A 15,789-nucleotide genomic window follows, 5' to 3' on the forward strand; every position below is an offset into this window, starting at 1 on the left:
TAACATTGAGTGGCTGCTGCCAACATACTGACTCAAGTCTCTAGCCACTTTAATAATTAAAAATTGGATGTAATAAATGTCTCACTAGTGACTTTAAACAATGCCACTTTATATAATGTTTACATACCCTACATCCCTCATCTCATATGTTTATACTGTATTATTGACTGTATGTTTGTTTTACTCCATGTGTAACTCTGTGTTGTTGTATCTCTCGAACTGCTTTGCTTTATCTTGGCCAGGTCGCAATTGTAAATGAGAACTTGTTCTCAACTTGTCTACCTGGTTAAATAAAGGTGAAATAAAAATAAATAAATAAAATATGTATATACTGTACTCTATACCATCTACCGCATCTTGCTTATGCTGTTCGGTCATCGCTCATACATATATTTAAATGTACATATCCATATTAATTCCTTCACACTTGTGTCTATAAGGTAGTTGTGAAATTGTTAGATTACTTGTTAGATATTACTGCATGGTCGGAACTAGAAGCACAAGCATTTCACTACACTCGCATTAACATCTGCTAACCATGTGTATGTGACCGATAAAAGTATGCTTCTGCAAATCTCAGGCAATTTTCACCATAACACGTCTGCAAGCTTAATTTCATTATTTGCACTCACCGATGTGAATGTAGCCATTCTTGCAGAGTCTGTTGATGATGAGGGTTAAGATGAGGCCGATGTTGCGGGAGTTGTAATAGGTCAGGTAGATGATCCATCCACAGGACAGAATGGTGGCTGGAAGAGAAAACAGAGCATTTCCTCAATCTACACACAATACCCCATAATGACAAAGCGAAAACAGGTTTAGATGTTTTTTTTGCACATTTATTTAAAAAAATTAAACGTATTTACATAAGTATTCAGACCCTTTGCTATGCTCAGGTGCATCATGTTTCCATTGATCATCCTTGAAATGTTTCTACAACTTGATTGGAGTCCACCAGTGGTAAATTCAATTGATTGGACATGATTTGGAAGGGCACACACCTGTCTATATAAGGTCCCACATGAGCTCGAAGGAATTGTCGGTAGAGCTCTGAGACAGGATTGTGTCGAGGCACAGATTTGGGGAAGGGTACCAAAACAATTCTGCAGCATTGAATGTCCCCAAGAACACCAGTGGCCTCCATCATTCTTAAATGGAAGAAGTTTGGAACCACCAAGACTGGCCGCCGGGGCCAAACTGAGCAATTGGGGGGGCCTTGGTCAGGAAGTTGACAAAGAAGCCGATGTTCACTCTGACAGAGTTCTATAGTCCCTCTGTGGAGATGGGACAACCTTCCACAAGGACAACCATCTTTGCAGCACTCCACCAATCAGGCAAGACGGAAGCCACTCTTCAGTAAAATGCACGACAGTCCGTTTGGAGTTTGCCAAAAAGCACGTAAAGGACTCTCAGACTATGAAAAACAAGATTCTCTGGTCTGATGAAACCAAGACTGAACTCTTTGGCCTGAATGCCATGCATCACGTCTGTAGGAAACCTGCACCATCCCTATGGTGAAGCACGGTGGCTTGGGGATGTTTTTCAGCTGCAGGTACTGGGAGACTAGTCAGGACCGAGGGAAAGACAAACAACGCAAAATACAGAGAGGTCTTTGATGAAAACCTGCTCCAGAGCACCCAGGACATCAGACTGGGGAAAAGGTTTATCTTCCAACAGGACAATGACCCTAAGCACACAGCCAAGACAACGCAGGAGTGGCTTCCGGACAAGTCTCTGAATGTCCTTGAGTGGCCCAGCCAGAGCCCGGACTTGAACCCGATTGAACATCTCTAGAGAGACCTGAAAATAGCTGTGCAGCAACGCTCCCAAATAACCTTACAGAGCTTGAGATGATCTGCAGAGAAGAATAGGAGAAACTCAGGTGTGCTCAAATACAGGTGTGACAAGCTTTAAGCGTCATACTCAAGAAGCCTCAATGCTGTAATCGGTGCCAAAGGTGTTTCAACAAAGTACTGAGTAATTTGTAAGTCGCTCTGGATAAGAGCGTCTGCTAAATGACTTAAATGTAAATGTAAATGTAAGGGTATGAATAAAGAAAAACCCTTTAATGACTGGTACTGTATGTAAATGTGATAGTTTTTTTATACATTTTCAGAAATGTCTAAAAACCTGTTTTTGCTATGTCATTATGGGGTAATGTGTGCAGATTGATGAGGGGGGGAAACAATTGAATCCATTTTAGAATAAGGCTGTAACGTAACAAAATGTGTAAAAGGTCAGGGGGTATGAATACTTTCCGAAAGCACTGTAGATAGCTATGCCTCAAATCATTGTTATGATATGATAGTGTTAAATGAGGCTTCACACCAGTATACTTAAGAGTTAAGTGCTCCCCATTCATCAAATCAAATGTGAGAAATGGCTGTGATTCCATGCAGCCTGCACTCCGACTAACTCAGGTACTGCCCCCACCCCCAAATCTAGAAAATTCCCTCAACACTTACCCACAAGGAGCCACACAAAATTGGAGTCATGCTTGGTGAGGAACTCATCCAAGTCTCCAAAACTGGGGAAGGTGCTGTCGTTAGCTTTGGCATCCATGGCTACAGCTGTGGCTCAGTATGACAACCAGCACTGAAACATACCAAAGTGGGTCATAAGACGAGTACAGTGATACTCAAAGCAGACAGCCAAACTGTTTCAAAATCCATTCTTCTGGGAAAACCCCAGACATAACATTTCTGTTCTGTCCCAGCACTAGAACAGATTCAACTAGTCAACTAATCATCAATGCCTTTTCATGGTTGAATCAGGTGTGCCACAAAAATGTGCAACAGCTGAGGGACCCTGAAAAACAGAAAAGTTTTCCAAACTAGTAGACTACATTGTTAAATGATTTGCATGACATGCTAGTTGTTACGAACTATGAGCCAGGTCGTAAAACTAACCAGCATCTCTTGGGGTTCAGGCGTAAGCTAAGACGTGCTCTCTCACGGTACAGTCCGACATTGTTTAACCTGGACACTTCCAGATTGTTTACTGAACAAACATAGAAAACGAAATCTATGGATTTCACATTACTGGGCAAGGGCTCAGCCATGGTTGGGCCTGGGAGGGCATAGGCCCATCCACTTGTGAGCCAGGCCCAGCCAATTGGAATGAGTTTATCACAAAAGGGCTTTATTACAGACAGAAATACCTGCCCCCCACCCCGCAGGTGAAGACAGATGTGGAGGTCATGGGCTGGCGTGGGTAAACGTGGTCTGCGGTTGGGGCCGGTTGGATGTACTGTCAAATTCTCTAAAATTATGTTGGAGGCGGCTTATGGTAGAGAAATGAACATCCGGTTATGTGGCAACAGCTGTTGGACATTCCTGCAGTCAGCTTGCAAATTGCACGTTCCCTCACCTTGACACTTGTGGCATTGTGTTGAGTGACAAACTGCACATTTTAGAGTGGCCTTTTAATGTCCCCAGCACAAGGAGCACCTGTGTAATGATTATGCTGTTTATTCAGCTCTTGATATGCAATACCTGTCAGGTGGATGTATTATCTTGGTTAAAGGAAACATTTGTGCACAAAATTTGAGAGAAGCTTATTGTATGGAACATGGAACATTTCTGGGATGTTTTATTTCAAAACATGAAACCAACACTATACATTTTGGTTTATATTTTTATTTAGTATAGTTTTGAATGAATGGAGCCAACTGTTTCTCAGGCAGGTCATGTGGAGTGAGGCAAGAGTGACACCTCTTATGTGTGTGTGTAAGTAAGGCTGAATGCACAAGCATGGTGTGTGTGTGTGTGTGTGTGTGTGTGTGTGTGTGTGTTCCAGTTGTTAAGCAGTAAAATCAGAGGTCAGTACAGTGGTGAACACACACACAGAACCAGAGTGTAAATCCCTACCTAACCCACCTGAGTTCGCACTGTGTAGAAAAGTTTTAATAAAAACAGGACAGTGCGTGTAGTGAAGAAATTCTAAATGTTTATTACACAAATGTTAATACATGTTAATGGAGATAGTGTCCTAGTAAAATATTCAGACCACTTGATTTTTACAGCCTTATTCTAAAATGTATTCAATTGTTGTTGTTTTTCCTCAGCAATCAACACACAACACCCCATAATGACAACATTTTTGCAAATGTGATATTTGTATTTTTAATACATTTACATAAGTATTCAGATCCTTTACTCAGTACTTTGTTGAAGCACCTTTGGCAACGATTACAGCCTTGAGTCTTCTTGGGTATGAAGCTACAAGCTTGGAAGACCTGTATTTGGGGTGTTTCTCCCATTCTTCTCTTGAGATCATCTCAAGCTCTGTCAGGTTAGATCGGGTTCAAGTCCGGGCTCTTGCTGGGCCAATCAAGGACATTCAAAGACTTGTCCCAAAGCCACTCCTACATTGTCTTGTCTGAGAGCTAAGGATCGTTGTCCTGTTGGAGAATGAACCTTCGCCCTAATCGGAGGTCCTGAGCGCTCTGGAGCAGGTTTTCATCAAGGATTACTCTGGGGCGGCAGGTAGCCTAGTGGTTAGAGCATTGGGCCAGTAACCGAAAGCTTGCTGGATCGAATCCTTGGGCTGACAAGGTAAAAATCTGTCGTTCTGCATCTGAACAAGGCACTGTTCCCCGGTAGGCCGACATTGTAAAATTGAATTTGTTCTTAACTGAACGTTGCCTAATTAAATAAAAAGGTTACATTTTTTTTAATTAAAAAAATACAACTTTGCTCCATAAATCTTTCCCTCGATAGACGTCCCTGCCGCTGAAAAACTTCCAAAGCATAATGCCACCATGTGCCTTTTTAGGTGTCTTTTGGCAAACTCCAAGCGGGCTGTTGTGTGCCTTTTATTGGAGAATCTTCCGTCTGGCCACTGGAGAGCTGCAGAGATGGTTGTCCTTCTGGAATGTTCTCCCATCTCCACAGAGGAACTCCAGAGCTCTGTCAGAGTGGCCATCTGGTTCTTGGTCACCTCCCTTCTCCCCCAATCGCTCAGTTTGTCCGGGTGGGCAGCTCTAGGAAGAGTCTTGGTGGTTCCAAACTTCTTCCATTTAAGAATGATGGAGGCCACAGTGTTCTTGGGGATCTTCAATGCAGCAGACATTTTTTGGTACCCTTCCCCAGATCTGTGCCTCGACACAATCCTGTCTCGGACCTCTATGATCAATGGAAACATGAGGCACCTGAGCTCAATTTCGATTTTCATAGCAAAGGGTCTCAATACTTATTTACATAAGGTTTTGTTTTTTCTATTTAATACATTTGCACAAAAAAAAAATTAAAACCTTAACTCGCTTTGTCATTATGGGGTATTGTGTGTAGATTGCTGAGAATTTGTATTTAATCAATTTTAGACTAAATCTGTAAAGTAACAAAATGTGGAAAGTCAAGGGGTCTGAATACTTTCCAAAGGCATTGTAAGCACTGCCGTTCATAAACACTCCTGTTCATAAACACTCCTGTGCGTATGAGTGTTAAGTGAAACCAGGGGTGTCTTCATTACTACGATTCTATTGCAAAACGTTTTGAATAGAAACCATTTATGCTACTCCAATTGCTGTTAAGTTTCGTTTTGTTCTTAAAATGGAAGCTACAGTTAAGTATTGTCTCTCTAAAAAATATATGTAAAAAAAATAGCTGCTGGATGAAGTTAAGGAACTCTGCAGACTAGATGTACAGAGTGTGGCAAACAAGTCACAGACTATTGAGACTGGAATAGCAACATGTGGAAACCATACATTTAAAATGAACTAATTTCCATTTAAAGACCCAGTGTAGTCTAAAATGTGTTTTTTCCTGTACTTATACAGTTGAAGTCGGACGTTTACATACACTTAGGTTGGAGTCACTAAAACTAATTTTTCAACCACTTATTCACAAACTATGGTTTTGGCAAGTCAGTTAGGAAATCTACTTTGTGCATGACAAGTCATTTTCCAACAATTGTTTACAGACAGATTATTTCACTTATAATTCACTGTATCACAATTCCAGTGGGTCAGAAGTTTACATACACTAAGTTGACAATTTGGAAAATTACAGAAAATTATGTCATGGTTTAGAAGCTTCTGATAGGCTAATTGACATCATTTGAGTCAAATGGTGGTGTACCTGTGGATGTATTTCAAGGCCTACCTTCAATCTCAGTGCCTCTTTGCTTGACATCATGGGAAAATCAAATCAGCCAAGACCATGCAGCCATCATACTGCTCAGAAAGGAGAAGCGTTCTCCAAGAGATGAATGTACTTTGGTGCGAAAAGTGCAAATCAATCCCAGAACAACAGCAAAGGACCTTGTGAAGATGCTTGAGGAAACAGGTACAAAATAATCTATATCCACAGTAAAACAAGTCCTATATCGACATAACCTGAAAGGCCGCACAGCAAGGAAGAAGCCACTGCTCCAAAACCACCATAAAAAAACCCAGACTATGGTTTGCAACTGCACATGGGGACAAGGATTGTACTTCTTGGAGAAATGTCCTTTGGTCTGATGAAATTAAAATAGAACTGTTTGACCATAATGACATCGTTATGTTTGGAGGAAAAAGGGGGAGGCTTGCAAGCCAAAGAACACCATCCCAACCGTGAAGCACAGGGGTGGCAGCATCATGTTGTGGGGGTACTTTGCTGCAGGAGGGACTAGTGCACTTCACAAAATACACTGCTCAAAAAAATAAAGGGAACACTAAAATAACACATCCTAGATCTGAATGAATGAAATATTCTTATTCTTAAATACAAAATCACACACAAATTATCAATGGAAATCAAATTTATCAACCCATGGAGGTCTGAATTTCGAGTCACACTCAAAATTAAAGTGGAAAACCACACTACAGGCTGATCCAACTTTGATGTAATGTCCTTAAAACAAGTCAAAATGGGGCTAAGTAGTGTGTGTGGCCTCCACTTGCCTGTATGACCTCTCTACAATGCCTGGGCATGCTCCTGATGAGGTGGCGGATGGTCTCCTGAGGGATCTCCTCCCAGACCTGGACTAAAGCATCCGCCAACTCCTGGACAGTCTGTGGTACAATGTGGCGTTGGTGGATGGAGTGAGACATGATGTCCCAGATGTGCTCAATTGGATTCAGGTCTGGGGAACGGGCGGGTCAGTCCATAGCATCAATGCCTTCCTCTTGCAGGAACTGCTGACACACGCCAGCCACATTAGGTCTAGCATTGTCTTGCATTAGGAGGAACCCAGGGCCAACCGCACCAGCATATGGTCTCACAAGGGGTCTGAGGATCTCATCTCGGTACCTAATGGCAGTCAGGCTACCTCTGGCGAGCACATGGAGGGCTGTGAAATGCCACCCCACACCATGACTGACCTACCGCCAAACCGGTCATGCTGGAGGATGTTGCAGGCAGCAGAACATTTTCCAATGCGTCTCCAGACTCGGTCACGTCTGTCACATGTGCTCAGTGTGAACTTGCTTTCATCTGTGAAGAGCACAGGGCGCCAGTGGCGAATTTGCCAATCTGGTGTTCTCTGGCAAATGCCAAACGTCCTGCACGGTGTTGGGCTGTAAGCACAACCCCCACCTGTGGACGTCGGGCCCTCATACCACCCTCATGGAGTCTGTTTCTGACCGTTTGAGCAGACACATGCACATTTGTGGCCCGCTGGAGGTCATTTTGCAGGGCTCTGGCAGTGCTCCTCCTTGCACAAAGGCGGAGGTAGCAGTCCTGCTGCTGGGTTGTATCCCTCCTACGGCCTCCTCCACATCTCCTGATGTACTGGCCTGTCTCCTGGTAGCGCCTCCATGCTCTGGACACTACGCTGACAGACACAGCAAACCTTCTTGCCACAGCTTGCATTGATGTGCCATCCTGGATGAACTGCACTACCTGAGCCACTTGTGTGGGTTGTAGACTCCGTCTCATGCTACCACTAGAGTGAAAGCACCGCCATCATTCAAAAGTGACCAAAACATCAGCCAGGAAGCATAGGAACTGAGAAGTGGTCTGTGGTCACCACCTGCAGAACCACTCCTATAATTTCCACCTGTTGTCTATTCCATTTGCACAACAGCATGTGAAATTTATTGTCAATCAGTGTTGCTTCCTATGTGGACAGTTTGATTTCACAGAAGTGTGATTGACTTGGAGTTACATTGTGTTGTTTAAGTGTTCCCTTTATTTTTTTGAGCAGTGTATATAGATGAGCGACGGCCGAGCGGCACAGGCAAGGTGCAATAGATGGTATAAAATACAGTATATACATATGAGATGAGTAATGTGAGATATGTAAAAATTATTAAAGTGGCATTTTTTAAAGTGACTATTGATCCATTTATTAAAGTTGCCAATGATTCGAGTCTATGTAGGCAGAAGCATGCCTCTCTGTGTTAGTGATGCCTGTTTAACAATCTGATGGCCTTGAGATAAAAGCTGTTTTTCAGTCTCTCCGTCCCAGCTTTGATGCATCTGTACTGACATTGTCTTCTGGATGGTAGCGGGGTGAACAGGCAGTGGCTCAGGTGGCTGTTGTCCTTGATGATCTTTTTGGCCTTCATGTGACATAGGGTGCTGTAGGTGCCCTGGAGGGCAGGTAGCTTGCCCCCGGGGATGCATTATGCAGACCGCACCACCCTCTGGAGAGCCTTGCGGGTAGAAGGCGGAGCAGTTGCCGTACCAGGCGGTGATACAACTCGACAGGATGCTCTCAATTGTGCCTCTGTAAATGCTTGTGAGGGTTTTAGGTGACAAGCCAAAGGTTGAAGTTAGGTGACAATTCTCCTGAGGTTGAAGTTGCACTGTTGCACATTCTTCACCACGCTGTCTGTGTGGGTGGACCATTTCAGTTAGTCCGTGATGTGTACACCGAGGAACTTTATAAAAAGAAAAAACGTTCCACCTTCTCCACTACTGTCCCGTCGATGTGGATAGGGGGTTGCACCCTCCGCTGTTTCCTGAAGTCCATGATCATCTCATTTGTTTTGTTGACGTTGAGTGAGAGGTTGTTTTCCTGACACCACACTCCGAGTGCCCTCACCTCCTCCCTGTAGGCTGTCTTGTCGTTGTTGGTAATCAAAACCACTATCGATGTGTCGTCTGCAAACTTGATGATTGAATTGGCCACGCAGTCATGGGTGAAGAGGGAGTACAGGAGGGGCTGAGCACGCACCCTTGTGGGGCCCCAATGTTGAGGATCAGCGAAGTGGAGATGTTTCCTACCTTCACCACCTGGGGGCGGCCCATCAGAGAGTCCAGGAACCAATTGCACAGGGCGGGGTTGAGACTCAGGGCCTCCAGCTTGATTATGAGCTTTGAGGGTACCATGGTGTTGAATGCTGAGCTGTAGTCAATGAACAGCATTCTTACATAGGTATTCATCTTATACAGATGGGATAGGGCAGTGTGCAGTATGATGGCAATTGCATCGTCTGTGGACCTGTTGGGGCAGTATGCAAACTGAAGTGGGTCTAGGGAGGCAGGTAAGGTGGAGGTGATATGATCTTTGACGAGTCTCTCAAAGCACCTCGTGATGACAGAAGTGAATGCTACAGGACGATAGTCATTTAGTTCAGTGATCTTTGCCTTCTTGGGTACAGGAACAATGGTGGCCATCTTGAAGCAGCTGGTCTGCACATGCTCTGAGGACGCGGCTCGGGATGCCGTCTGGGTCAGCAGCCTTGCGAGGGTTAACACGTTTAAATGTCTTCACAACTGCCTGTCCCTGCCACAGAGAAGAAAACATTTAAGGGGCCCCAGCAGTCCACCTTATGACATAGCAGGCCGCTTCAGTGGCACTGTATTATCCTCAAAGCGGTCTAAGGTGTTTAGTTTGTCTGGAAGCAAGACATCGGTGTCCGTGACGAGGCTGGTTTTCACAACTGCCTGTAGACCCTGCCACATACGTCTCGTGTCTGAGCTGTTGAATTGTGACTCCACTTTCTCCCTATACCAACATTTTGCTTGTTTGATTGCCTTGCGGAGGGAATAACTACACTGTTTATATTCAGCCATATTCCTAGTCATCTTATCATGGTTGAATGCGGTGGTTCGTACTTTCAGTTTTGCGCAAATGCCGCCATCCATCCACGGTTTCTGGTTTGGGTAGGTTTTAATAGTCACAGTGGGTACAACATCTCCAATGCACTTCCTTGTAAATTCACTCACCAAGTCAAGGTATAAATCGATGTTATTCTCCGAGGCTTCCCAGAACATTTCCCAGTCCGCGTGATCAAAACAATCTTGAAGCGTGGATTCCGATTGGTCAGACCAGCGTTGAATGATTTTAGTCACGGGTACATCCTGTTTCAGTTTCTGCCTGTAGGACGGTAGGAGCAAAATGGAGTTGGAACACCCCTGCCCTTCTTCCCAGAGAAATGTTTATTTCTGTTGGCGCGATGCATGAAGAAACCCGGTGGCTGTACCAAGTCTGACAACATATCCCGAGAGAGCCATGGTTCCACAAAACAGAGAATGTTACAATCTCTGATGTCTCTCTGGAAGGCAACCCTTGCCCTAATTTCATCCACCTTATTGTCTAGAGACCGGACATCAGCGAGTAAAATATACTGGGAAGCGGTGGGTGGTGTGCACGCCTCCGAAAGTCTGACCAGGAGGTCAGTCCGTCTACCTCTTCTGCAGCGACGTTGTTTTGGGTCGGCCTCTGGGATTAGATCCAATGTCCTGTGTGGTGGTCCGAACGAACGATCCGCTTCGGGAAAGTCGTATTCCTGATCGTAATGTTAATATCCAATAGTTCTTTCTGGCTGTATGTAAAAATGCTTAAGATTTTCTGGGCTAACAAAGAAAGAAATAATACATAACCAAACTAAAAATACTGCATAGTTTCCTAAGGACTCGAAGAGAGGCGACCTTCTCTGTCTGCGCCATCTTGCCAACCTCTTACATGTAGCATAATATACTGTTGAATATGGAAGTTTACATACACCATAGCCAAATAAACTCAGTTTTTCATAAGGTTATGTCTATATAGGACTCGTTTTACAGTGGCTATAGATACTTTTGTACCCGTTTCCTCCAGCATCTTCACAAGGTCCTTTGCTGTTGTTCTGGGATTGATTTGCACTTTTCGCACCAAAGTATGTTCTAGAGGTTGACCGATTAATCGGAATGGCCGATTAATTAGGGCCGATTTCAAGATTTCATAACAATCGGTAATCAGCATTTTTGGACACTGATCATGGCCGATTACATTGCACTCCACGAGGAGACTGCGTGGCAGGCTGACTACCTGTTATGCGATTGCAGCAAGGAGCCAATGTTAGGTGCTAGCTAGCATTCAACTTATTTTATAAACAACAATCTTAACATAATCACTAGTTAACTACACATGGTTGATGATATTACTAGTTTATCTAGCTTGTCCTGCGTTGCATATAATCGATGTAGTGCCTGTTAATTTATCATTGAATCACAGCCTACTTCGCCAAACGGGTGATTTAACTCGCGCATTCGAGGAAAAAAAGCACTGTCGTTGCACCAATGTGTACCTAACCATAAACGTCAACGCCTTTCTTAAAATCAATACACAAGTATATATGTTTAAACCTGCATATTTAGTTAATATTGCCTGCTAACATGCATTTCTTTTAACAAGGGAAATTGTGTCACTTCTCTTGCGTTCGGTGCAACAGAGTCAGGGTATATGTAGCAGTTTGGGCTGCCTGGCTCGTTGCGAACTGTGTGAAGACTATTTCTTCCTAACAGACAGCCAACTTGGCTAAACAGGGGATGATTTAACGAAAGCACGTTCACGAAAAAAAGCACAATCGTTGCGCGAATGTACCTAACCATAAACATCAAAGCCTTTCTTAAAATCAAGCCACAGAAGTATATATTTTTAAACCTGCATATTTAGTTAAAAGAAATTCATGTTAGCAGGCAATATTAAACTAGGGAAATTGCGTAAAATGAACGCAAGAGAAATTACACAGAGTTAGGGTATATGCAACAGTTTGGGCCGCCTGGCTTTTTGCAAACTAACTTGCCAGAATTGTACGTAATTATGACATAACATTGAAGGTTGTGCAATGTAACAGCAATATTTAGACTCATAGATGCCACCCATTAAATGTTATGTTTTCGCAATGACCATTTGACCATATTAATGACCTAAGGCTCATATTTCTGTGTGTTATTATGTTATAATTAAGTCTATGATTTGATAGAGCAGTCTGACTGAGCGGTGGTAGGCAGCAGCAGGCTCGTAAGGATTAATTCAAACAGCACTTTCGTGAATTTGCAAGCAGCTCTTCGCTGTGCTTCAAGCATTGCGCTGTTTATGACTTCAAGCCTGTCAACTCCCGAGATTAGGCTGGCAATATTAAAGTACCTATTATAACATCCAATAGTCAAAGGTTTATGGAATACAAATGGTATAGAGAGAAATAGTCCTATAATAACTACAACCTAAAACTTCTTACCTGGGACTATTGAAGACTCTTGTTAAAAGGAACCACGAGCTTTCATATCTTCTCATGTTCTGAGCAAGGAACTTAAATGTTAGCTTTCTTACATGGGACATATTGCACTTTTACTTTCTTCTCCAACACTTTGTTTTTGCATTATTTAAACCAAATTGAACATGTTTCATTATTTATTTGAGACTAAATTGATTTTATTGATGTATTATATTAAGTTAAAATAAAAGTGTTCATTGTTCATTCAGTATTGTTGTAATTGTCATTATTACAAATATATATAAAAAAAATGTCCGATTAATCTGTATCTGCTTTTTGTTGTCCTCCAATAATCTGTATCGGTGCTGAAAAATCTAAATTGCTCGACCTCTAGTACGTTCACCTCTAGGAGACAGAACACGTCTCCTTCCTGATCAGTATGAGGCTGCGTGGTCCCATGGTGTTTATACTTGCGTACTATTGTTTGTACAGATTAACATGGTACCTTCAGGGGGTTGGAAATTGCTACCAAGGATGAACCAGACTTGTGGAGGTCTACAATTCTTTTCTGGGGTCTTGGCCGATTTCTTTTGAATTTCCCATGATGACAAGCAAAGAGGCATTGCGTTTGAAGGTAGGCCTTGAAATACATCCACAGGTACACCTCCAATTCACTCAAATGATATCAATTAGCCTATCAGAAGCTTCTAAAGCCATGACATAATTTTATGAAATTTTCCAAGCTGTTTAAAAGCACAGTCAACTTAGTGGTCCTTCTGTAGCTCAGTTGGTAGAGCATGGCGCTTGTAACGCCAGGGTAGTGGGTTCGATTCCCGGGACCACCCATACGTAGAATGTATGCACACATGACTGTAAGTCGCTTTGGATAAAAGCGTCTGCTAAATGGCATATATTAGTGTATGTAAACTTCTGACCCACTGGAATTGTGATACAGTGAATTATAAGTGAAATAATCTGTCTCGAAACAATTGTTGGAAAAATGACGTATGTCATGAACAAAGTAGATGTCCTAACCGACTTGCCAAAACTATAGTTTGCTAACAAAACATTTGTGGAGTGGTTGAAAAACAACAAACAAAGTTAATGACTCCAACCTAAGTGTATGTAAACTTCCGACTTCAACTGTAATATTAACTCCTGCAGAATTATACATTTCTCGCAGTGAAATTAAACAAATGTACATTTTGTCTCGGGAACACGAGTGGAGAAATATGATTTCTTTCAGCATCTCTTGAGAAAATGTGAATGGGTGTGAAATGTGGTCTTTGACACTTATGCAAGCAGACAGTATTTCAACCTTGACTTTAAATTGTTCCAGTCTTGTGTTGGATAGTCAAAGGCAGCTAGCTAACATAGCATCCCTTTGTTTGAGCATGGTGTTTGAGTAGACTAAACTAGCTAGCTGCATTTTCTAGCTAAGTAAGTGGAAGTAAAACAAATAGATCTCGGTTCTCCATTTTTTAAGAAATGAATTTGTTAACTGTTAAACTACTGTATTTTTCTCTCTGAGTCAACTACTCAACACATTGATGCACTATGCAGTGCTAGGCTAGCTGTAGCTAGCTGTCTTCTGGCTACACCATGGTGCTATCCAACAAAGTGCTGTTGAGGACACTGTAGACATTCATTGCAAATCGGTGTGTTTTGATAAAACTATACTAAATATATTCACGTCACCAAATAATTCATCTAAAAGGATATCTTTAATGTTTTACTATTTTTATGGAATTCAGAGGAGCATGGTCCTCCCCTTCCTCCTCTAAAGAGCCTCTACTGCTTAAATATTTCAAGGCAGGCTTAAACATGTTGCAATGGTAAATTGAATGTTTGACAACAGTAAGTGAAGCAACCATCATGACAAATAGCTGTGTCTGGCCTGATGAAATATACTTGACTACATAATTCTGTGACGGTCATAAATGGGAGTATTTCTGTTTGTAAGTTAGTTAGCTAGCCAAGAAGGCAAGCTGGCTTAGTTAGCCAGCTAGCTAACGTTATGTGGCTTTCAGAACAAGAGTGTACGACCTTGCACTCTCAATTCCATCACCATTTTCATGATTGCAATGAATACTGGCTGCTGTGCATATCCATGTTTGGGGGCAGGGGGGGTCCCGAATCTATTGTATCCAACGACCAGGGGAGGGTCCGCCGGTAATGATCAACATTTTGAAAACTACTTCAGTTAGTCAGTTAGCAAATTAGCTAGTAACGTTCGCTAGCTAGGTTTGTTTGCTGTGTGGGCACGAGCGCCAGTTTATACACTCGTCCGCTAACAATTATTTTGAGATTTTGGGAATTCTGAGGTCATTAATGTATCTACAAGTTATGGACAAAACACATGAATAGGGTCATTTCAAGTAAACCAACAGACACTTGCAACGCCATGTCTGCCTTTCAGCATCGTTGACAGCCACGGTTCCCCAAAGCTTCAGGTAAGCAAGCTAATGACGTTTGCTATCTAGACTAGTTAGCATGTTACAACAGCCAGGCCGCACCCAACGACTTGGTCTTTCTCCGTATAGAAAGTCTAAGGGCAAAAACAAATAACACAAACCTTGATATACTTTGTATGACATTCGATTTCATTTTGCTCAAATTGTTCGGGAGTTCTATCCTTTCGTTCTTTTAGACATCCTTAGCGGCTCTCCAGAATATTTACATGCCATCTAGCCAGAGATATTACGGAAAGGAGGAGATAGCAATCCAATTGGGAAATGAATGGATGAACGTATAACCCAGCAGACTATCGACCAATCGCGATCACGTTGTTATGATCCATCGCGCAGATGCTAAGCAAACCCCTTCTCAAAGTCAGGGTGAGTCGAGAAACGTGGTTATTTTACTGAAAAGTACGCAATTGTACGATTCCAATGCTATACAATATTACATACTGCAAGTTACTTATCTCACATCATGGAAAGTATTTGTAATGTTGTACTTCTTGTTAACGAAATTCATGCTACGGCTGCGTTTTTGAGCTGGCACCCAATTGACTCCCATTCACTCCTTGAAGGAGAGCTCGCCATGTCCCAGAATCGCCCAGAATGCACCGCACGGTCCATTGACGAAGCATGGGCAATGTACACAATGGGCGCTAAGTTAGATGCCATTAGAGTTTCCCATCTCCTCAAAAGTATCTCTGATCTAGCTAGTTTACTGGTTTTCCTATCGCAAACACCACATGCAAAGTTCGACCAATGGGTAAATGGTGGTCGATAAATCAACCAATACAAAGGATTTTGTACATCCTACTTGAAGATAGGCATTTATTTCAGCGTATCAACTGTAGTGTTGTATTATCATGGGCGCTACCTAATGCATTGGTTCTCTTTGTTTTTCGTAACGGGTCGCCAACAATCTGTGAGAACTCCTTCCTATTCACGCATGTGAATGTTTACTGGCCTGCCTTTTGGCCA

The 15,789-nt window shown here is 42.6% G+C and overlaps 1 protein-coding gene across 1 annotated transcript in view; it reads right to left on the reverse strand.

Annotated features, from left to right (window-relative positions):
* LOC118362620 (transmembrane protein KIAA1109 homolog) overlaps positions 1 to 15,115 on the reverse strand; it is a 111,243-nt gene extending 96,128 nt beyond the window's left edge. The window contains 3 exon segments of the mRNA XM_052486338.1: positions 633 to 749; positions 2,466 to 2,595; positions 14,928 to 15,115. Of these exon segments, the coding sequence (XP_052342298.1) occupies positions 633 to 749; positions 2,466 to 2,562 (214 nt within the window). The 5' untranslated portion in view covers positions 2,563 to 2,595; positions 14,928 to 15,115.
* Between the last annotated feature and the right edge of the window lie 674 nt (positions 15,116 to 15,789).

This window comes from Oncorhynchus keta, chromosome 29 (genome assembly GCF_023373465.1).
Source record: "Oncorhynchus keta strain PuntledgeMale-10-30-2019 chromosome 29, Oket_V2, whole genome shotgun sequence".
Classification (NCBI taxonomy): domain Eukaryota; kingdom Metazoa; phylum Chordata; class Actinopteri; order Salmoniformes; family Salmonidae; genus Oncorhynchus; species Oncorhynchus keta.